The sequence below is a fragment of the Oncorhynchus gorbuscha genome, linkage group LG04 (genome assembly GCF_021184085.1).
Source record: "Oncorhynchus gorbuscha isolate QuinsamMale2020 ecotype Even-year linkage group LG04, OgorEven_v1.0, whole genome shotgun sequence".
NCBI lineage: Eukaryota > Metazoa > Chordata > Actinopteri > Salmoniformes > Salmonidae > Oncorhynchus > Oncorhynchus gorbuscha.
This window is the reverse complement of record NC_060176.1, coordinates 41,532,556-41,557,603: the sequence shown is the minus strand read 5'-3', so window position 1 is coordinate 41,557,603 and position 25,048 is coordinate 41,532,556. Positions and strand designations below refer to the sequence as shown.

The window sequence follows — 25,048 nt, the reverse complement described above, 5'->3', positions numbered from 1 at the left end:
TCATTGTTTTTTACATTTTCATTGTTTGGCATAAAAGACAGTAAAAACACCAGTAGATCAGATACAAGATTTACATTTTGGAAATCCGTTCCCAAATATTCCCACACATAATAGAGACACATCGTGATCATATACAAATGTAAGCAAGGTTTGAAAGGATTATGTTTTAGTCAAATATTGTATCTGTTTAGGAGTCTTGCGCTCAATTTGCGGTCTACAACATGGCTGAATCTATTTGATGATCCCTGTTTTAGAGTGAAAAGCCTTTGGGAATTTGAATGATATAAAATGTCTGGGTACAGGCCTATACCCGACCCAGATTAGACAATTTGATATGTCTACTAGTCAGACAACTGTCAGGAATCTGAGAAGGAATGTTTTTTTTAAAGGCAAAATTAGAAAAGAAAATGATAGCAAACATAAGTTAAGAACTTGTAGTCTACTGTTCTCTGAACCCTGTGGAGTTCTTGTCCTTCAAACTCTGTCTGTCTCTGTCTGTTTCTCTTTCTTTCTCTCTTTTTATATAATATTTTCAGTATAGTTTTAGTTTTTCAAACATATTTCTTAATTATTTTGTTTCAGTTTACAAAATAGTTTTTTCATGGTTTGGTTTCAGTTTTGGTTTACTATAATAACCTGAGGTCCATGAAGCCAAGATATGCACTTTTATCTTGCACTCAGTATATGTCTTTAGTGAACTGCTTATATGGGTCGGTCACAAGAAAGACCGGTGACACATTGCTACCTGGAATTAAAAATAATAGTTTTATTTACTGCATAACACTACTATTGGTTAATAACTGTCACTGAGAGACTATTGTGACTGCTGACCTGGCGCACTTCCCAGCCTTTTCTTTGTCAGGGCAAATGGGCACATTAGTTTTTTTATGCCCTCTTGAGGCAACTGTATAAACCGTTGTGACTGCTCTATCAGGCCAGTCTTTCAACTCCCAAGAACCAATGAAGTGGGCAACAAATATGCCTACACTACTTACGATATGTCACGATTCAATATATCGTAGAATGGAAGAAGGAACCCTGGCATAAACTTTCATAACTTTTTTTTGTGTGGCGCAGGGACGCCTTAGACCGCTGCGCCACTCGGGAGCCCCTCCATGATCCCTTATTGATGTCACTTGTAGTGTTATGAAAGTGCACATATTTCTATATTTGGGGTATGCAGCACTTTAATTCGCAATGAAAATAGAGTTTTTCAAATAAAGAATTGTAAATGCATTTTTTGTGCATTTATGGTTGGTTAAGACAGGACCCACGGGTGCACTTTGAAAGCCTATGCAATAACTTCAATAATTCAATAAGCCTATGCAATAACTTCAATAATTCAAGATACTGGTGATTTGTTGGTTCTTTGAGGTACACTGCATTTTCAGATGACAACCAAAGTATTGTGAAGTTTTTTGAAGAAATCTTTTAATATATAAACACATTTTGCATAGTGTCACATGCAGAACGGTACATTTTCCTGTCTAAAGTATACAGTGCCTTTGGAAAGTATTCAGGCCTCTTGACTTTTTCCACATTTTGTTATGTTACAGCCTTATTCTAAAATCCATTTAAATGACTAACGAATCCTCAGCAATCGGCACACAATACCCCATGATGACAAAGCGAGAACAGGTTTTTAGAAATTTTTGCAATAAAAAAATAAAAGATGCCTTGCAATGAGACTTGAAATTGAGCTCAGGTGCTTCCTGTTTCCATTGATCATCCTTGAGATGTTTCTACAACTTGATTGGAGTCCACCTTGTGGGAAATTCAATCGATTGGACATGATTTGGCAAGGCACACACCTGTCTATATAAAGGTCCCACAGGTGACGGTGCATGTCAGAGCAAAAACCAAGCCATAAGGTCGAAGGAATTGTCTGTGGAGCTCCGAGACAGGATTGTGTCGAAGCACAGATCTAGGTAAGGGTACCAAAAAATGTATGCAGCATTGAAGGTCCCCAAGAACACAAGTGGCCTCTATCATTCTTAAATGGAAGAAATTTGGAACCACCAAGACTCATCCTACAGCTGAGCGCCCAGCCAAACTGAGCAATCAGGGGAGAAGCACCTTAGCCAGGGAGGTGACCAAGAACTTGATGGTCACTCTTGACAGACCTCCAGAGTTCCTCTGTGGAGATCGGAGAACCTTCCAGAAGGACAACCATTTCTGCAGCACTCCACCAATCAGGCCTTTATGGTAGAGTGGCCAGACGGAAGCAAATCCTCAGTAAAAGGCATGACAGCCTGCTTGGAGTTTGTCAAAAAGCACCTAAAGGACTCTCACCTGAATGCCAAGGGTCACGTCTGGAGGAAACCTGACACCATCCCTAAGGTGAAACATGGTGGTGGCAGCATCATGCTGTGGGGATGTTTTTTAGAGGCAGAGACTGGGAGACTAGTCAGGATCAAGGGAAAGATGAACGGAGAGGGATCCTTGATGAAAACCTGCTCAGGACATCAGACTGGGGCAAAGGTTCACCTTCCAACAGGACAAAGACCCTAAGCACACAGCCAAGACAACGCAGGAGTGACTTCGGGACAAGACTCAATGTTCTTGAGTGGCTCAGTCAGAGCCCAGACTTGAACCCGATTGAACATCTCTGGAGAGACCTGAAAATGGCTGTACAGCGACGCTCCCCATCCAACCTGACAGAGCTTGAGAGGATCTGTAGAGAAGAATGAGAGAAGCTCCCCAAATACAGATGTGCCAAGCTTGTAGCGTCATACCCAAGAAGACTTGAGGCTGTAATCACTGCCAACGGTGCTTCAAGAAAGTTCTGAGTAAAGGGTCTGAACACTTATGTAAATGTGATGTTTAAGTTGAAAAAATGTTTTTTATACATTTGCAAAAATTTCTAAAAACCGGTTTTTGCTTTGTCATTATGGGGTTGTGTGTGTGTGTGTGTGTGTGTGTGGATTAATGCAGGGGGTACTATTTAATCCATTTTAGAATAAGGCTGTAAACCATAAAATGTGGAAAAAGTCGAGGGGTATGAATACTTTCCGAATGCACTGTATATGATACTTATATATTTTCATCATTGTTGTTTTTGTGTGTAGCCAAGCCTTACTTTCACAGTGGCTATTCATATTTTACCCTAAGACTTTGAGATTCACAGACCTTTGCTGATGTGTCCATTCTCCCAAAAATGCCTGTCAATTTCAGTCACATCCATAAGTAAGTTTTGCTGTTCCGTTACTTCAAAGTGGTATTACTTAGAATTTTGTAACTCTTTCCCTTTTGGGTTCTACAAATATACAATAACATTTTAATTTATGCTTGATAAGTCTATTCTGTGAGGAATGTGTTTCTCATTTTGTGTGCAAAAGGCACATACATAACACTGGAATTGCTCTTTTACATACACAAACATTTATAACAAATATAATTTCATGCTGTTATAGTAGATTGTTGCACTTTGTTAACTTTCACAGGACCTGACTGACAGAGCTGTTAACACACACTACGGTAGTTTGACCTTGATTAATTTAGGATTACTTGCGTAACCCCGGTTCTATGAGAATATGAGGGAATATGTGTCACTTATGGGATACGCCTTTGGGCGAGTCACGAGCTCGAAGTGTCCAATCACACAGCATCTGTTGGAGACGGGTTGAGTGGCGAATGATTTGAGCCCCTCTCCTCAATAAAGGAAGCCACTTGCCCGCCAACTGGTCATTCTCAAGCATGCATCACTTCCTTGTGCTTTTGTTATCAGGGAAAAGCAGTGACACATCTCACTATTAGAAACCTAAGTTCTGCTTCTAATACTTGTTTCGATGTGTCACTTATATTGCCAACTCCCGTACTGCAGACATGCTCTCCAAAGCCAGGGTTGTTCCAACAGCATCACCATTCAGAGGCTCCCAAACTAAAGACAGTATACGCCAATGAAGGTGCAGTGACGTCCAGTTGGTAAAAAGGGTGGTCCAACATGTCACCTCACAAAGAGATGTCTTTGAACATTGACCAAAAGGTTAGCCATTGGTGGAGTGAACCTTCAGGCCCTCCGGGGGCTTTAAACCCTTGCTATTATAAGCCAATATAATAGCCTCCACTATCCAATGGGATAGCCGTTTACGAGAGAGGGGCCCATCCTTGCAGGGGGTACGAACACAAAGGGTTCGTACTCTTACGCCATGCTCTCGTTCTATCCAAGTAGATTGGCAAAGCACATACTGGACATAAACGGTGGAGATGCCCTTCCAAAGAAGTGAATCGTAATTGCCGCTGATCTTAGGCATAATGGCGGAGTTACGTAACCACGAAACCCAGGTCAAACTCTAGGCACGAATGGTGGACAGTGCATGCAGCTCAGTCATTTTGCAGATGTAATGGCAATGATCAAAGCCGTCTTGAAGGATTTATATTCAACTTGGCGCTTTCCAGCAGCTCAAAAGGTTGCTGTGAAATCACCTCAAGCACAATAGACAGGTCCCAGGATGGGGATAAAGGCTTGGAGGCTTGAAGACTGGGCGTAAGCGACAGGCTCCCTTCATGAAACAACATACTAGAGATTGTTTCGCTCCTGTGTATTGTTAAAGCCTATATGACAGGCTGAGATTGTGGTTGAAAAAACCTTGACAGTTCGTTGTTTCTGGTCACACCACTTCTCACAAACGCACAACATGCATCTACAGTTGAAGTCGGAAGTTTACATACATCTTAGCCAAATCCATTTAAACTATTTTTTCCACAATTCCTGACATTTTAATCCTAGTAAAATTCCCTATTTCAGGTCAGGTAGGATCACCTGTCAGAATAATAGTAGAGATATTGATTTATTTCAGCTTTTATTTTCATCACATTCCCAGTGGGTCAGAAGTTTACATGCACTCAATTAGTATTCGGTAACATTGCCTTTAAATTGTTTAACTTTGGTCAAATGTTTCAGGTAGCCTTCCACAAGCTTCCCACAATAAGTTGGGTGAATTTTGGCCCATTCCTCCTGACAGAGCTGGTGTAACTGAGTCAGGTTTGTAGGCCTCCTTGCTCACACACGCTTTTTCAGTTCTGCCCACAAATGTTCTATGGGATTGAGGTCAGGGCTTTGTGATGGTCATTCCAATACCTTGACTTTGTTGTCCTTAAGCCAGTTTGCCACAACTTTGGAAGTATGCTTGGGGTCATTGTCCATTTGGAAGACCCATTTGCGACCAAGCTTTAACTTCCTGACTGATGTTGTTTCAATATATCCACATAAATGTCCTTCTCATGATGCCATCTATTTTGTGAAGTGCACCAGTCCCTCCTGCAGCAAAGCACCCCCACAACATGAAGCTGCCACCCCTCTGCTTCACGGTTGGGTTGGTGTTCTTCGGCTTGAAAGCCTCCCATTTTTCCCTCCAAACATAATGATGGCCATTATAGCCAAACAGTTATATTTTTGTTCCATAAGACCAGAGGACATTTGTCCAAAAACTACGATCTTCGTCCTCATATGCAGTTGCAAACCGTAGTCTGTTTTTTTTCTGGCTGTTTTGGAGCAATGGCTTCTTCCTTGCTGAGCGGCCTTTCAGGTTATGTCGATATAGGACTCGTTTTACTGGGGATATAGATACTTTTGTACCTGTTTCCTCCAGCATCTTCTTCACAAGGTCCTTTGCTGCTGTTCTAGGATTGATTTGCACTTTTCCCACCAAAGTCTCTAGGAGACAGAATGCGTCTACTTCCTGAGTGGTATGATGGCTGCGTGCTCCAATGGTGTTTATACTTGCGTACTATTGTTTGTACAGATGAACGTGGTACCTTCAGGCATTTGGAAATTGCTCCCAAGGATGAACCAGACTTGTGGAGGTCTACAGTTTCTTTTGATTTTCCCGTGATGTCAAGCAAAAAGGCACTGAGTTTGAAGGTAGGCATTGAAATACATCCACAGGTATACCTCCAATTGACTCAAATGATGTCTATTAGCCTATCAGAAGCTTTTAACGCCATGACATCATTTCTGGAATTTTACAAGCTGTTTAAAGGCACTGACCCACTGGAATTTTGATACAGTAAATTATAAGTGAAATAATCTGTCTGTAAACAATTGTTGGAAAAATTACTTGTCATGCACACAAAGTAGATGTCCTAACCGACTAGCTAAAACTATAGTTTGTTAACAATCGGTTCTGTGCTCCACCTGAGAGGAGGCAGTTCAGGACACTGATTGACCCTCTCTGCCGCTGGGGACGTACTCCTAGATCGGACATCCCATCTTTCCCCGTGGGAGAAGTAGATGGGTGGGACATCTGTGGAAGCAGCAGAGGGCTTCCCCCTCTGTCGGCCTCTGATAGGAGAGCTGAACTGTGGATTCACAGCCTGCTACATCGATTGGGGTTTTTCATTACCGAAAAACCTGGTACCAGCTTTTTATCCACTCCCTCCTGCCGAGCCTTTGCTTGTGGAAGGTGAGACCGGGTTTCCACGTACCCCAGATCTGCGGGGTAAACAGAAGTTGATGGCTTCGCCTTCCTTCTTACGAAGTTCGCACTTCGGTCGCATGTCAGCGACAGAAGGCCCAAACAGTTCCTTTGGCGTGATAGGAGCGTTGAGGAAATCTGCCTTTTCCTTTTCTGAGAGGCTAGACACAAGGCTTTCAAGTCAAGCCACAAGGCTCTCTCCCCCACCACCGCAATGATCAAGGCGCTTGGACGGCGCCTCTAGAGGCCCATAGGTTGAGATCTCCAGCGACGCACATCTCGTTCCATAGGTACTGGTTGACCTTTGCCTGAGACAATGCCCATCTCTAGTAGCAAATTGGCCTGGTAAGCCAACAATAGGGACATTAAGTTGTACTGAATGTGCCGCAGACATATAGACCTTATGGAGGCGGTGAAGTGCTCCGCCTTTCCAGGGAGGGCAGTGCCGGTCATAGACGGCACTGGGGTTGGGGTGGATAACCACCCCAAGGCTTGTCGAAGCCTTTCTTTTCTATGCCCTGAATGTCCATGCCAAGGAAGTGCCTGGTTTGGCCATTGCTGGACAAAGGCTTGTCCCAGTTGTGTTTTCCCTCTGGCACGCATGCTGGGGCCGCTGGAAAAAGTTGCTTTCCCGGGATGGTGCGAGAGGGGAGTGTCCTCCCGTTGAACTCAGGGTTAGTGAGTGCTGCTTTAGCCTGCTATGCCCCCAGGCAGACGGTACACAAACAGTGTGTGTCCTTGCCCGATTGCTTATCTCCACACGGACAAGGGTGCACCGGTAATGGGGCAGTGGCAGGCACCATTTGAGGGGGTAGCAGGCTCCATGGCTCAGATAAATCGTAATCCTTGAGCAAAGTTCAAGCTCCCGTCGCGCTGTGAAGTTAGGGCTATCAGTCTCGTTAACACGGCACGGGTGAATGTGGGTTGAGCTAAATGCGAGAGTATAGTTAGCAATTCTACCCTTGCAGGTGGAAAATCTAGTCTTGCTGAAACTTATCCGGGGTAGCTAAGCCTTACGGCGAGAGCTAGCCCTTTACAGTGTCGTTAGCTAGCTTTCCAGTTAGATAGACGTGAGATGGGAGCTAGCAATATTACCATGTTGCAGCTAGTAATGCTGGTGTGGTTAGCTTGCCTTACAGTGAGCTAGCTAGGTTAGCTTAAGCCCTGCGGTGAAAGCTAGTCCTTTGTTAGCGTGGTTAGCTGGCCTTGCAGCTAGCTAGCCAGGTTAATAACCATGTCTCGATAGCTAGCCATGTGACGTTAGCTACAACAGGGACTGACGAGTAGAACATTTATTCTACTCAAAGCAAAATCTTCCTTTCAATCAGTACTCAACATTATCGACAGGAGCTGAGGTCCTACATTCGTCAGCGTTAACCTCACGGTTCGCCTGAGAAAAGTTCAATAGGAAGACAGGAATCTAGTCGTGCTGAGGAGAGCTTCTTTTGTGAACACAGTCACTTCCGCAAGGAAGAGAGGCCAGAATGACCAGTTGGCGGGCAAGTGGCTCCCTTTATTGAGGAGAAGAGCTCACCTCATTTGCCACTCGACCTATGTCTCCAACAGACACTGTGTTATTGCGTACTTCAAGCTTTTGACCCACCCTAAGGTGTATCCCATAAGTGACACATCGAAATGAGTATTAGAAATCAAATCCAACAAGCATTTATTTTTGTAAAAGTTTGGGAATAATATGAACCTACCTGGGTAGGGTGTGAGTATGTGGTGCATCATGAGGCAGCATACCCTGAGGAGCTGATGATCTGTTTGATTTTTCTGTAGGCTGAAGTGTGTGTGTGTGTGTGTGTGTGTGTGTGTGTGTGTGTGTGTGTGTGTGTGTGTGTGTGTGTGTGTGTGTGTGTGTGTGTGTGTGTGTGTGTGTGTGTGTGTGTGTGTGTGTGTGTGTGTGTGTGTGTGTGTGTGTCTGGTAACCTGCGTGTGTTCTCTCCCTGCAGGGTGGATAACTTTGGGTTGGGTCTGCTCCTACAGACCAAACAGATCAAGAGGATGATCTCCTCCTATGTGGGAGAGAACATCGAGTTTGAGAGACAATACCTGTCTGGGGAGCTGGAGGTGGAGCTAACGCCACAGGTGACACGCACGCACACACACACATACCACCTTGCTTTACTAGGTTATCCATTTGAGTTATTCGAGGTCCTATACATTTGTTGTGGAGGTTTGGAATGTCCAGGTTCAGTGATTTTGAGTAATGACCCAATTGATGACCATGACCTCTCTCCCCCAGGGTACCCTAGCAGAGAGGATCAGAGCTGGCGGTGCGGGTGTTCCTGCCTTCTTCACGGCTACAGGCTATGGTACCCTCGTCCAGGAGGGCGGCTCCCCCATCAAATACAACAAGGACGGAACTATCGCCATCGCCAGTGAACAGAGAGAGGTCAGACCCCAGCCTCTACCAACATGTGGTTTCTAGCACCACATTCACCACATCGTGACACATCACCTAATGTTATTGCATCAAATTGTTTTTCTCACCACTGTCTGTTTTCATCACACAATCTGCCTATACTGACATGGAGCACGAGCCTCTGTAACAACACTCAAAATGCTGTCATCTCCAGCAGTCTTCTAGTCTGTCTCTTGAGCCGCTTGCTGTGTTGTTGTTTGGCAGGTGAGGGAGTTTAATGGAAGGCACTACATCATGGAGAAGGCCATCACTGGAGACTTTGCTCTGGTCAAGGCCTGGAAGGCCGACAAGGCCGGGAACATAATCTTCAGGTAGCTACCAATACATTCACTCACTCTAACCTGTCTGTCAATCACTTATTCTGGGGATAAAGGTTACCTGATATCAGGGCAAGCTACTTCCTCCTACCCTTGAATCCTTGCACAAAGCATAGGCACATATTTGCCCCTTAAGTCTGCAGTCACCCAGACCTGTAATGCTGTTGTTGAGACGACGTGCATCATTATTTCAAAAAAGCCATCAGCGTATTATTGAGTAAATGTACATTATGTAATACATATCCATTTGACACTAAATATTTACCCAAGGCACTGTGATTTAACCACTCCTTGTCCCAGGACAGGTTACACCCTTTCTAATCACCTAGTTATGTTTCCACAATAAGCAAAACTGCGGGCCTGCTGGTCGCTCTGTGCCATATGGATTGCTGGTAGGATATTCACTTTTAGGCTCAGTGATTGAATTAAGATGTTGACACTAGACCGCTTAAAGAGACTGAACATTCTTCAGAAAAGCTGTAGAAAATGGACTTTTCTTCTTAGTTCCCTTGTCTGTCAGTATGTGAGAAGAACATTCTCTCGGTCCACATAAAAACAGGGCCCGTATTGTTTCTTGCCCCTGAATATTTACTCTCCTGTACACTGAAAATAAGTGATAGTAAATACCATTCAATTGTTCACCACAAGAGCGCAGTATCTACTTTGCAATAAAAAATCCCCTTTTGATTTTACAGGCAAAAACAGGCAATGATGAAATGATTGTTGCACTGTTCATCATTGCTCTATGTTGATGCTGTAACTCATGTTATAAAACCTTCCATATCGCACCGGGCCGAACACGCCATTTACCTGTGACTGTGTTCATGATACTGCACTGCCTGTTATGCCTTCATGCTTAATTGACTTATTGTACTTCCATTCCATTACTTCTCTGTGCCTGCTTTCTTGTATTGCTCCCTTGTTGCCTCCCTCGTGAATGCTTGTTAGCTAATGCCATCTCTTTCTCTCTCTTTCGTTCTCTCTCCATGTAGGAAAACAGCCAGGAACTTCAACCAGCCCATGTGCAAGGCAGCCAAAGTCACCATTGTAGAGGTATGAGCCATGTCTCTGCACCCCAGCCCCATGTACCCCCTTACATGTCTATAGCACTGTTCTGCTGTCTTCACCTGTTGTTCAACATTTTCGGATTTGTGACACAGACATTAAGAAATCAGTCATATGATTTCAGCTGTGTCTGCCTAGAGCATGAGTAATGGTTGTTTAATAGCTGCGTTTTAATGTGATTCCTGTTTTATATCAAATAAGAATGTGTTCTTAACTGACTTGCCTAGTTATATAAAGGTTAAATAAAAAAATATATATCTGTCCCTTTCAGTAGGATGGCCTGATTGAAAGTCTAGATTCTACTAGTTGGCTCAATCTTCTGGTATTATGTCAACAGCAAGGTACTCGACATAAAGAGTCTGAGTACATGAGTTGGGGGTCACAGAATATCGTGTGGTCCAGTGATTCCCACATGGTGGCTTTCAGCCAGTCCTTCTTTCAGCCAGTCCGTCTGCGGTCATGGCTAAAAACTGGGTTGTCCTGAGAAACATTTTGTTGGTCAAAAACCTTTAGGTGGGGCACAGTGCAAAAACGTTTAGTAATACTCCTCTAGTAGTCTGGCCTCTCTCTCCATTAGTGTGATACAGACTGGGCTGGGGCTTTGTGTGGTGATGTTACTGGTCTTTCATTTCTCAAAATCAATGTCACATGGTTAATCCTAAAAATTGGTATTAAAATGATACAAATCTGAAAGTTCAAATTCCACTAATGCCAAAGCACCAGCCTCTGCCATATGGACACATTCATATACTGTGATCCATTGGAGGCTGAAGAAATGAGTGCATGGAACTCAGGGATAGCATAGGCCAATATAGCAGTAGGCCTATAACGTCCATCATCAACGAAGTAAAATGAATAGGCCAAAAGGCAACATATTAAAAACAGTAGAAAATATCCGGATGAAAAATCAGGTTCTTTCAATGTCATTCACCTCTCTACTCCACCTGTCTGCCTCCCTTTCTATCTGTCTTGACTTGAACCATAGCTAGTGAAGTGCAACATTGTATTAAATCAATCAACTGGATCTGGCCTGAAGATGTTCCTAGTTAACTTGCAACATTGTATCAACTTGCAACATTGGAACCTCAGAGTTTCCAGCAACAGTGAGCTCAGGGACAGACAGCTGTTTATGCCTAAGGGAAAAATGTTCAGGTATTTTATGACTTTTCCACTGGATATATGGGATCATCAGATCATGATATTTTGCTATTTCACGCTGAGGCTTGGGGATTATTGAGGCCTGGATAGTGTTGGAAAGATTTTTCTATGTGAGGAACTATTATCATTGAAATGGATGTTAAAAACAGACTTTGTTGACTTACTGTCTGAGGTGAAGAAAAAATGTGTGTTGGAGGTCTAACTCACCACAAGTTAAGACAATTCAGCAGGTCAGGTACTTCTATGCATGCTCTCTCAACATTATTAGCACAGAGAAACCAGACACATGCTTATTGCTCACGTGGAACCCTCCAAACAAAAGACAATAAAATAATTGACAACTCGGAAATAGAGGTCGAACGATTATGATTTTTCAACGCCGATACGGGAAACTGATTATTGGAGGACAAAAAAAAGCCGATACCGATTAATCGGACGATTTAATTTTTTTTTTTTTTGTAATAATGACAATTATTTTAACTTCATATAATACATCAATAAAATCAATTTAGCCTCAAATAAATAATGAAACATTTGTTTCATTCAATTTGGTTTAAATAATGCAAGAAAGTAAAAGTGCAATATGTGCCATGTAAGAAAACTAACGTTTAAGTTCTTTGCTCAGAACAAGAGAACATATCAAAGCTGGTGGTTCCTTTTAACACGAGTCTTCAATATTCCCAGGGAAGAAGTTTTAGGTTGTAGTTATTATAGGAATTATAGGACTATTTCTCTCTATACCATTTGTATGTCATATACCTTTGACTATTGGATGTTCTTATAGGCACTTTAGTATTGCCAGTGTAACAGTATAGCTTCCGTACCTCTCCTCGCTCCTACCTGTGCTCAAACCAGGAACACAACGACAACAGCCACCCTCGAAGCAGCGTTAACCATGCAGAGCAAGGGGAACAACTACTCCAAGTCTCAGAGCGAGTGATGTTTGAAACGCTATTAGCGCGCACCCCGCTAACTAACTAGCCATTTCACATCGTTATACCAGCCTAATCTCGGGAGTTGATAGGCTTGAAGTCATAAACAGCAGAGCTGCTGGCAAAACGCACGAAAGTGCTGTTTGAATGAATGCTTATGAGCCTGCTGCTGCCTACCACCGCTCAGTCAGACTGCTCTATCAAATCATAGACTTAATTATAACTTAATAACACACAGAAATGCGAGCCTTAGGTCATTAATATGGTCATTAATCCGGAAACAATCATCTCGAAAACAAGACGTTTATTCTTTCAGTGAAATACGGAACCTCTCCCTATTTTATCTAGCGGGTGGCATCCATCAGTCTAAATATTGCTGTTACATTGCACAACCTTCAATGTTATGTCATAATTACGTAAAATTCTGGCAAATTAGTTCGCAATGAGCCAGGCGGCCCAAACTGTTGCATATACCCTGACTCTGCATGCAATGAACGCAAGAGAAGTAACACAATTTCACCTGGTTAATATTGCCTGCTAACCTGGATTTCTTTTAGCTAAATATGCATTAATATATAAAAATATATACTTCTGTGTATTGATTTTAAGAAAGGCATTGGTGTTCATGGTTAGGTACACGTTGGAGCAACGACAGTCCTTTTTCGCGAATGCGCACTGCATCGATTATATGCAATGCAGGACACGCTAAAAAAATAGTAATATCATCAACCATGTGTAGTTATAACTAGTGATTATTATTGATTAAGTTTAATGCTAGCTAGCAACTTATCTTGGCTTCTTACTGCATTTGCGTAACAGCCGGGCTCCTTGTGAGGCAGGTGGTTAAAGCGTTGGACTAGTTAACCGTAAGGTTGCAAGATTGAATCCCTGAGCTGACAAGGTCAAAATCTGTCGTTCTGCCCCTGAACAAGGCAGTTAACCCACCGTTCCTAGGCTGTCATTGAAAATAAAAATGTGTTCTTAACTGTGTTCTGTGTTCTTAACTGACATGCCTAGTTAAATAAAGACTAAATAAAAATCGGCGTCTACTCGGCGTCCAAAATGACCGATTTCCGATTGTTATGAAAACTTGAAATCGGCCCTAATTCATCGGCCATTCCGATTAATCGGTCGACCTCTACTCGGAAATGATGGTTATGAAATAAACCAAATCTTGTTTCTCACAAGTGTAGCAGGTTGTGAACTCTGCAAAAATGTTTCCTCTCCGAGATTGAGAACAGTAAATTACTATAGCCTAATTTAATACATGCATTAACAAAAATGAATGTAACCAAATGACGGGGTTTAACGGTACATCTACTAGGCCTACTGGTGACATATGTAATGGGAAATTGATTAAAATAAACAGTCCAAAGGCAAAACAATTCTCATAATGAAACAATGAATTTGCAAGAATTGGCTGGAGACAGCTGAGTGCATTCTGGAGAGCTGAGTGCATGCATTCTGTAGAGAGACGAGCCATATCTTAGCTACACCCCCCTCCCCTTCTTCTTGTCTCAACATTTTAAAATATACTCAAGACACATTATCTTTACACATCTTTTAGATGCTTTTCACTGACAGCCGCAACTCATTTATGAGCTAGGCCAGTTGCCAAATGGGCTTCCCAAATAGGCATAGGCCTACGTGTTTATTAGGCCTAAGTCATGTTCTCTAGTGAAGTATTTTTGTATTATTTTATTTCGACAGGTATAATGATATAAACTATGAAATAACACATATGGAATCATGTAGTAACCAAAAAAGTGTTCAAACAAATCAAAATATATTTTATATTTCAGATTCTTCAAAGTAGCCTCCCTTTACCTTGAGGACAGTTTTGCACACATTCTCTCAACCAGCTTCATGAGGTAGTCACCTGGAATGCATTTCAATTAACAGGTGGGCCTTGTTAAAAGTTCATTTGTGGAATTTATTTCCTTCGTTAACAGGATGATATGACAACAGCCAGTGAAAGTGCAGGGCACCAAATTCAAAACAACAGAAATCTCATCATTAAAATTCCTCAAACATACATGTATCTTATACCGTTTTAAAGGTAATCTTGTTGTTAATCCCACCACAGTGTCTGATTTCAAATAGACTTTACAGCGAAAGCACCACAAACAATTATGTTAGGTCACCACTAAGTCACAGAAAAACATTTTTTCCAGCCAAAGTCAGGAGTCACAAAAAGCACAAATAGAGATAAAATGAATCACTAACCTTTGATGATCTTCATCAGATGACACACACAGGACTTCATGTTACACAGTACATGTATGTTTTGTTTGATAATGTCTGTTATTTATGTCCAAGTAGCTACTTTTTTAGCGTTAGGTACACATATCCAAACGCTCGTGCATTACTTCGGACAAAAACTTCAAAAAGTTATATTACAGGTCGAAGAAACATTTCAAACTAAGTATAGAATCAATCATTAGGATGTTTTTATCATAAATCTTCAATAACGTTCCAACCGGAGAAATCCTTTGTGTCAACAGGAGCAACGGAACGCAGGGTGATATCATGACGGTGATTCCAAGATGGCGTAGCAGTAACTCGTCCTGTCGTATCGTCTCTCTGTAAATATCGTCTCTTTTTCGTTTTAGATATTTTAGATATTTTTTTCTTCGCATATCTTTAAAAACATTTTGCTAAACCTAAGCTTCCAAATACTCTTCTGCAACCCGCCAATGTAGCTACTTTTCCTAAAGTAGTTATATTTACTTCGAAACCGGAACCCTTCAACTGAAGCTAGCCAGCTATGCTAGCGGTCTTCAGCTAACCTTTAGCTCGGAAAGCTCTCGCCAGTTCGAACAACGCGACGCTAACCAGAGCATAACGGACCTATTTATTTTTTATTTTTTACCCCCGGATTCCCACCACAAACGGAACATTCTTCAGCTGGATCTTCACAACTAGCTATCGAGCTAAACAGCAACCCTGGTTGATTACTCCTGGCTAGCGTTTCCACCCACGTAGCTTGAAGCTAGCCCGGCCAGAGCTCCTAGCATACTCCTGGGCTACAATACCTTGACTACGACCGGTCTATCGATGTCACCGCATGAAGAGGAATAAACAGACTCACCCCATCGCAACGTCCTCCAAAGGCTAACTCTCTAGCCCTCGCTATCTCCTTGCTTGCTAACTCGGCATGCTAACTGCTAGCTTGTTTAGCTTGTTTAGCCCAGAACACACCCAAGAACCTCCAGAAGCTAACCAGCTAGCTACAAGCTATTTAGCTACCAGCTAGCTAGCTACAAGCTATTTAGCTACCAGCTAGCTAGCTACAAGCTACTTAGTCATTGTTAGTTTTCTTAACCTGGATAACACTCGCCAGCCCCCCTGCCCCTGGACTCTGATCACTTGGCTACATAGCTGATGCACGCTGGACTGTCCATTAATCACGGTACTCGATTCTGCTTGTTTGTTTTATCTGTCGGCCCCGTTGCCTAGTCAATGCCATTTTACCTGATGTTGTTATGCTAGCCGATTAGCTGTTGTCTCACCCACTGTTTTAGCTAGCTTTCCCAATTCAACACCTGTGATTACTGTATGCCTCGCTGTATGTCTCTCCCAAATATCAATATGCCTTGTATACTGTTGCTCAGGTTAGTTATCATTGTTTTAGTTCACTATGGAGCCCCTAGCACCACTCCTCATACCCCTGATACCTCCTTTGTCCCTCCTCCAACATATGCGGTGACCTCACCCATTACCACCAGCATGTCCAGAGATAAAACCTCTCTCATCATCACCCAGTGCCTGGGCTTACCTCCGCCATACCCGCACCCCACCATACCCCTGTCTGCGCATTATGCCCTGAATATATTCTACCATGCCCAGAAACCTGCTCCTCTAATTCTCTGTCCCCAACGCTCTAGGCGACCAGTTTTGATAGCCCTTAGCCGCACCCTCATACTACTCCTTCTCTGTTCCGCGGGTGATGTGGAGGTAAACCCTGGCCCTGCATGTCCCCAGGCACCCTCATTTGTTGACTTCTGTGATCGAAAAAGCCTTGGTTTCATGCATGTCAACATCAGAAGCCTCCTCCCTAAGTTTGTTTTACTCACTGCTTTAGCACACTCTGCTAACCCTGATGTCCTTGCCGTGTCTGAATCCTGGCTCAGGAAGGCCACCAAAAATTCAGAGATTTCCATACCCAACTATAACATCTTCCGTCAAGATAGAACTGCTAAAGGGGGAGGAGTTGCAGTCTCAAATCAAATCAAATCAAATTTTATTTGTCACATACACATGGTTAGCAGATGTTAATGCTAGTGTAGCGAAATGCTTGTGCTTCTAGTTCCGACAATGCAGTGATAACCAACAAGTAATCTAACTAACAATTCCAAAACTACTGTCTTATACACAGTGTAAGGGGATAAGGAACATGTACATAAGGATATATGAATGAGTGATGGTACAGAGCAGCATACAGTAGATGGTATCGAGTACAGTATATACATATGAGATGAGTATGTAGACAAAGTAAACAAAGTGGCATAGTTAAAGTGGCTAGTGATACATGTGTTACATAAGGATGCAGTCGATGTTGTAGAGTACAGTATATACATATGTATATGAGATGAATAATGTAGGGTAAGTAACATTATATAAGGTAGCATTGTTTAAAGTGGCTAGTGATATATTTACATCATTTCCCATCAATTCCCATTATTAAAATGGCTGGAGTTGGGTCAGTGTCAATGACAGTGTGTTGGCAGCAGCCACTCAATGTTAGTGGTGGCTATTTAACAGTCTGATGGCCTTGAGATAGAAGCTGTTTTTCAGTCTCTCGGTCCCAGCTTTGATGCACCTGTACTGACCTCGCCTTCTGGATGATAGCGGGGTGAACAGGCAGTGGTTCGGGTGGTTGATGTCCTTGATGATCTTTATGGCCTTCCTGTAACAACGGGTGGTGTAGGTGTCCTGGAGGGCAGGTAGTTTGCCCCCGGTGATGCGTTGTGCAGTCCTCACTACCCTCTGGAGAGCCTTACGGTTGAGGGCGGAGCAGTTGCCGTACCAGGCGGTGATACAGCCCGCCAGGATGCTCTCGATTGTGCATCTGTAGAAGTTTGTGAGTGCTTTTGGTGACAAGCCGAATTTCTTCAGCCTCCTGAGGTTGAATAGGCGCTGCTGCGCCTTCTTCACGACGCTGTCAGTGTGAGTGGACCAATTCAGTTTGTCTGTGATGTGTATGCCGAGGAACTTAAAACTAGCTACCCTCTCCACTACTGTTCCATCGATGTGGATAGGGGGTGTTCCCTCTGCTGTTTCCTGAAGTCCACAATCATCTCCTTAGTTTTGTTGACGTTGAGTGTGAGGTTATTTTCCTGACACCACACTCCAAGGGCCCTCACCTCCTCCCTGTAGGCCGTCTCGTCGTTGTTGGTAATCAAGCCTACCACTGTTGTGTCGTCCGCAAACTTGATGATTGAGTTGGAGGCGTGCGTGGCCACGCAGTCGTGGGTGAACAGGGAGTACAGGAGAGGGCTCAGAACGCACCCTTGTGGGGCCCCGTGTTGAGGATCAGCGGGGAGGAGATGTTGTTGCCTACCCTCACCACCTGGGGGCGGCCCGTCAGGAAGTCCAGTACCCAGTTGCACAGGGCGGGGTCGAGACCCAGGGTCTCGAGCTTGATGACGAGCTTGGAGGGTACTATGGTGTTGAATGCCGAGCTGTAGTCGATGAACAGCATTCTCACATAGGTATTCCTCTTGTCCAGGTGGGTTAGGGCAGTGTGCAGTGTGGTTGAGATTGCATCGTCTGTGGACCTATTTGGGCGGTAAGCAAATTGGAGTGGGTCTAGGGTGTCAGGTAGGGTGGAGGTGATATGGTCCTTGACTAGTCTCTCAAAGCACTTCATGATGACGGAAGTGAGTGCTACGGGGCGGTAGTCGTTTAGCTCAGTTACCTTAGCTTTCTTGGGAACAGGAACAATGGTGGCCCTCTTGAAGCATGTGGGAACAGCAGACTGGTATAGGGATTGATTGAATATGTCCGTAAACACACCGGCCAGCTGGTCTGCGCATGCTCGGAGGGCGCGGCTGGGGATGCCGTCTGGGCCTGCAGCCTTGCGAGGGTTAACACGTTTAAATGTCTTAATCACCTCGGCTGCAGTGAAGGAGAGACTGCATGTTTCCGTTGCAGGCCGTGTCAGTGGCACTGTATTGTCCTCAAAGCGGGCATATGTGGTCTACTGCAGAGATAGCCTGCAAAGTAATGTCATACTTTCCAGGTCCATACCCAAACAGTTCGAACTACTAATTCTGAAAATCACTCTCTCCAGAAATAAGTCTCTCACTGTTGCCGCCTGCTACCGACCCCCCTCAGCTCCCAGCTGTGCCCTGGACACCATTTGTGAATTGATTGCCCCCCATCTAGCTTCAGAGTTTGTTCTGCTAGGTGACCTAAACTGGGATATGCTTAACACCCCGGCAGTCCTACAATCTAAGCTATATGCCCTCAATCTCACACAAATCATCAAAGAACCCACCAGGTACAACCCTAACTCTGTAAGCAAGGGCACCCTCATAGACGTCATCCTGACCAACTGGCCCTCCAAATACACCTCCGCAGTCTTCAACCAGGATCTCAGCGACCACTGCCTCATTGCCTGTATCCGCTATGGTGCCGCAGTCAAACGACCACCCCTCATCACTGTCAAACGCTCCCTAAAACACTTCTGTGAGCAGGCCTTTCTAATCGACCTGGCCCGGGTATCCTGGAAGGACATTGACCTCATCCCGTCAGTTGAGGATGCCTGGTCATTCTTTAAGAGTAACTTCCTCACCATTTTAGATAAGCATGCTCCGTTCAAAAAATGCAGAACTAAGAACAGATACAGCCCTTGGTTCACTCCAGACCTGACTGCCCTCGACCAGCACAAAAACATCCTGTGGCGGACTGCAATAGCATCGAACAGTCCCCGCGATATGCAACTGTTCAGGGAAGTCAGGAACCAATACACGCAGTCAGTCAGGAAAGCTAAGGCCAGCTTCTTCAGGCAGAGGTTTGCATCCTGTAGCTCCAACACCAAAAAGTTCTGGGACACTGTGAAGTCCATGGAGAACAAGAGCACCTCCTCCCAGCTGCCCACTGCACTGAGGCTAGGGAACACGGTCACCACCGACAAATCCATGATTATCGAAAATTTCAACAAGCATTTCTCAACGGCTGGCCATGCCTTCCGTCTGGCTACTCCTACCTCGGCCAACAGCCCCGGCCCCCCCGCAGCTCCTCGCCCAAGCCTCTCCAGGTTCTCCTTTACCCAAATCCAGATAGCAGATGTTCTGAAAGAGCTGCAAAACCTGGACCCGTATAAATCAGCTGGGCTTGACAATCTGGACCCTCTATTTCTGAAACTAACCGCCGCCATTGTCGCAACCCCTATTACCAGCCTGTTCAACCTCTCTTTCATATCGTCTGAGACCCCAAGGACTGGAAAGCTGCCGCAGTCATCCCCCTCTTCAGAGGGGGTGACACCCTGGACCCAAACTGTTACAGACCTATATCCATCCATCCTGCCCTGCCTATCTAAGGTCTTCGAAAGCCAAGTCAACAAACAGGTGACTGACCATCTCGAATCCCACCATACATTCTCCGCTATGCAATCCGGTTTCCGAGCCGGTCACGGGTGCACCTCAGCCACACTCAAGGTACTAAATGACATCATAACCGCCATCGATAAAAGACAGTACTGTGCAGCCGTCTTCATCGACCTTGCCAAGGCTTTCGACTCTGTCAATCACCATATTCTTATCGGCAGACTAAGTAGCCTCGGTTTTTCGGATGACTGCCTTGCCTGTTTCACCAATTACTTTGCAAACAGAGTTCAGTGTGTCAAATCGGAGGGCATGTTGTCCGATCCTCTGGCAGTCTCTATGGGGGTGCCACAGGGTTCAATTCTCGGGCCGACTCTTTTCTCTGTATATATCAATGATGTTGCTCTTGCTGCGGGCGATTCCCTGATCAACCTCTACGCAGACGACACCATTGTATACACTTTCGGCCCGTCATTGGACACTGTGCTATCTAACCTCCAATCGAGTTTCAATGCCATACAACACTCCTTCCGTGGCCTCCAACTGCTCTTAAACGCTAGTAAAACCAAATGCATGCTTTTCAACCGATCGCTGCCTGCACCCGCATGCCCGACTAGCATCACCACACTGGATGGCTCCGACCTTGAATATGTGGACACCTATAAGTACCTAGGTGTCTGGCTAGACTGCAAACTCTCCTTCCAGACCCATATCAAACATCTCCAATCGAAAATCAAATCAAGAATCGGCTTTCTATTCCGCAACAAAGCCTCCTTCACTCACGCTGCCAAGCTTACCCTAGTAAAACTGACTATCCTACCGATCCTCGACTTCGGCGACGTCATCTACAAAATTGCTTCCAACACTCTACTCAGCAAACTGGATGCAGTTTATCACAGTGCCATCCGTTTTGTCACTAAAGCACCTTATACTACCCACCACTGCGACTTGTATGCTCTAGTCGGCTGGCCCTCGCTACATATTCGTCGCCAGACCCACTGGCTTCAGGTCATCTACAAGGCCATGCTAGGCAAAGCTCCGCCTTATCTCAGCTCACTGGTCACGATGGCAACACCCATCCGTAGCACGCGCTCCAGCAGGTGTATCTCATTGATCATCCCTAAAGCCAACACCTCATTCGGCCGCCTTTCGTTCCAGTACTCTGCTGCCTGTGACTGGAACGAATTGCAAAAATCGCTTAAGTTGGAGACTTTTATCTCTCTCACCAACTTCAAACATCAGCTAGCTGAGCAGCTAACCGATCGCTGCAGCTGTACATAATCTATTGGTAAATAGCACACCCATTTTCACCTACCTCATCCCCACAGTTTTTATTTATTTACTTTTATGCTATTTTGCACACCAATATCTCTACCTGTACATGATCATTTATCACTCCAGTGTTAATCTGCAATATTGTAATTATTCGCCTACCTCCTCATGCCTTTTGCACACATTGTATATAGACTCCCCTTTTTTTCTCTGTGTTATTGACTTGTTAATTGTTTACTCCATGTGTAACTCTGTGTTGTCTGTTCACACTGCTATGCTTTATCTTGGCCAGGTCGCAGTTGCAAATGAGAACCTGTTCTCAACTAGCCTACCTGGTTAAATAAAGGTGAAATAAAAATAAAAATAAATAAAATAAATGTGGAATGTGCGTGACCAGGAAATGGCTCTCTGCCAGTAACCTGACTCAATCAGCTCTTATTCAGTCCCACAACACAGTAGAAGCCTCATTCAAGTTTCTAAAGACAGTTGACATCCGGTGGAAGACATAGGAAGTGCAACTTCATTCATATCCCAATGTGAATTAAATAGGGTCTGAGTTGAAAATTGACCAACCTCAGATTTCTCACTTGCTGTTTGGATTTCTTCTCAGGGTTATGCCTGCCATATGAATTATGTTATACTCACAGACATCTTTCAAACAGTTTTAGAAATTTCAGAGTGCTTTCTATCCAATACGAATAATAATATGCATATATTAGTAAATGAGACTGAGGAGCAGGCCGTTTACTCTGGGCACCTCTGGGCACCTTTCATCCAAGCTACTCAATACTGCCCCTGCAGCCATAAGAAGTTAATGCGTTTGAGCCAATCAGTTGTGTTGTGACAAGGTAGGGGTGGCATACAGAAGATAGCCCTATTTGGTAAAATACCAAGTCCATATTATGGCAAGAACAGCTGAAATAAGCAAAGAGAAACGACAGTCCGTCATTTCTTTAAGACATGAAGGTCAGTCAATGAGTAAAAAAAAGAGGAGTGTCAAAAAGCACAATTAGAGAGAAAATGAATCACTAACCGTTGATGATCTTCATCAGATGACACTCATAGGACTTCATGTTACACAATACATGTATGTTTTGTTCGGTAAAGTTCATATTTATATCCAAAAATCTTATTTTACATTGGCGTGTTATGGTCAGTAGTTCCAAAACATGCAGTGATATTGCAGAGAGCCGCATGAATTCACAGAATTACACATTATAAATGTTGATGAAAATTCAAGTGTTATGCATGGAACTTTAGATACACTTCACCTTAATGCAACCGCTGTGTCAGATTTTTTTTAAAACAATCTGAGAACTGCGCTCAGAGCCCAAACCAGCCAAAAGAAATATCCGCCATGTTGCGCAGTCAACATTAGTCAGAAATAGCATTATAAATATTCACTTAACTTTGATGATCTTCATCAGAGTGCACTCCCAGGAATCGCAGTTCCACAATAAATGCTTGTTTTGTTCGATAATGTCCATCATTTATGTCCATTTATGTTCAAATAGCTTCTTTTGTTAGGGCATCTGGTAAACAAATCCAAAAGCGCGTTCAGGTCCAGTCGGACAAAAAGTTTTAAAAGTTATATTACAGGTCGAAGAAACTTGTCAAACTAAGTATAGAATCAAACTAAGTATAGAATCAATCTTTACAATGTTTTTATCATAAATGTTCAATAATGTTCCAACCGGAGAATTCCATTGTCTGTAGAAAAGCAATGGATCGAGAGAAACCTCTCATGTGAAATGCGTGTGACTGAGAACAAGGCTGCTGGCAGACCCCTTAGTCAAACAGCTCCCATCCGGCCCCCCTTCACACGAGAAGCCTAAAACAACATCCTTAGGAAGTGCAAAATAACCCATATCCCACTGTGAATGCGATAGGGGCTGAGATCAAAAACTACAAACCCCACTTCCTGTTTGGATTTTTTCTCAGGTTTTTGCCTGCCATATGAGTTCTGTTATACTCACAGACATCATTCAAACAGTTTTAGAAACTTCAGAGTGTTGTCTATCCAATACTAATAATAATATGCATATATTAGCATCTGGGACTGAGTAGGAGGCAATTCACTCTGGGCATGCTATTCATCCAAAAGTGAAAATGCTGCCCCCTATCCCAAAGAAGTTAAGCCCATAAAAACACATTGGGCTTATTCTGGACATATTTAGGTGAGAGTGAGCCCTCTCGTGTCGCCTCTTCCTCTCTGCTGAAACAATCTCACTGTAGAGAGCATCCGAGTGAGCAAAACAGTGTCCCTCTGTCTCACTATATGTAGCCCATGTATCAAATGCTGTCTGGCTAAGAAGATGCTATACTATTTTTGTCCAGACAGCATCAGATTCATGGGCTACATATAGTGAGACAGAGGGGTGCTGTTTCGCTCACTCGGATGCTTCATCTGAGATTGATGGGTCTTTCTGTTGGTGTGTGTCCCGGTCAAATAAATTATCAATATTTTTGGGGGATGTGCAAGGAAGTACGGTGGAGCAGGCCCCAATATGCCCGCCGGTCCTGTCTCTGGGGCATGCAGTAAGCTCTGATAAATTTTTATTTTATTTTATTTAACAAGGCGTCAGTTAAGAACAAATTCTTATTTTCAATGACGGCCTAGGAACAGTGGGTTAACTGCCTGTTCATTGGCAGAACGACAGATTTGTCAGCTCGGGGGTTTGAACTTGCAACCTTCCGGTTACTATTCCAACACTCTAACCACTAGGCTACCCTGCCGCCCCAACATTGATCAACCCCCAGCCCCAGACGGGCTATAAACTCGCTGTCACCCCTGTCTCCAAACTTACGATGGCTGACATGAATCCCCTGCCCCCCACCTTGGCTCTCTGGTGAAATAAACCTTCTTAGTCATAAAATTGAGAAGAAAGTCTGCCGGAATAGCTGGGTGCTCTGGGCTGGATTTATGAGCTGGGAGAGAGAAGCGCTTTCCTATATTCCATTAGACATTTTTAATGTACTTCTCTTTTTCAATTAAACCAAGGCAGACATTAAGGAGATTTATCATCCTATAGAGTGCAGTGAGCTGGAGAGCTGTCTCTATTCAATGCAAGAAGCATATTTTCTAAGTTAAGGAGGTAAAAGAGGTATTAGCAAGGTCATTGAGGCCAGTCCAGTGAAATGCTGAAACTACTGTCTGTATACAAGTACATTTTACAATGGTTTATTCCACCAGGTACTCAAGCGCTTTAGGCTACATTGTATGGAGGGAAACTCTATTCATTCACTACATATATATATATGTACAGTGCCTTGCGAAAGTATTCGGCCTCCTTGAACTTTGCGACCTTTTGCCACATTTCAGGCTTCAAACATAAAGATATAAAACTGTATTTTTTTGTGAAGAATCAACAACAAGTGGGACACAATCATGAAGTGGAACGACATTTATTGGATATTTCAAACTTTTTTAACAAATCAAAAACTGAAAAATTGGGCGTGCAAAATTATTCAGCCCCTTTACTTTCAGTGCAGCAAACTCTCTCCAGAAGTTCAGTGAGGATCTCTGAATGATCCAATCCAATTTTGCACGCCCAATTTTTCAGTTTTTGATTTGTTAAAAAAATTGAAATATCCAATAAATGTCGTTCCACTTAATGATTGTGTCCCACTTGTTGTGGGTTCTTCATAAAAACAATACAGTTTTATATCTTTGTTTGAAGCCTGAAATGTGGCAAAAGGTCGCAAAATTCAAGGGGGCCGAATACTTTCGCAAGGCACTGTATATGTATGTGTATATGTATATATGTATATGTATGTATGTTGATGCTTTGTCGATGTGTGTTTGATATGTGGGTGTGCAAGGCACGTGCATGTGTGTTCTCTTGAGTCCCCTGAATAATACACCCGTTGAGTTGAGCGGGAGAAGAGGAGAGATTCAGGCTGCTGGGGA

General features: G+C 43.6%; 1 protein-coding gene across 1 annotated transcript in view; it reads left to right on the top strand.

The window, feature by feature from the left end:
- Positions 1–25,048, top strand: part of oxct1a (3-oxoacid CoA transferase 1a) — a 111,952-nt gene that overhangs the window by 10,211 nt on the left and 76,693 nt on the right. The window contains exons 4-7 of the mRNA XM_046346800.1: positions 8,372–8,507; positions 8,665–8,814; positions 9,049–9,155; positions 10,154–10,214. Coding sequence (XP_046202756.1) covers positions 8,372–8,507; positions 8,665–8,814; positions 9,049–9,155; positions 10,154–10,214 — 454 coding nt within the window. The remainder of the gene's footprint in view (positions 1–8,371; positions 8,508–8,664; positions 8,815–9,048; positions 9,156–10,153; positions 10,215–25,048) is intronic.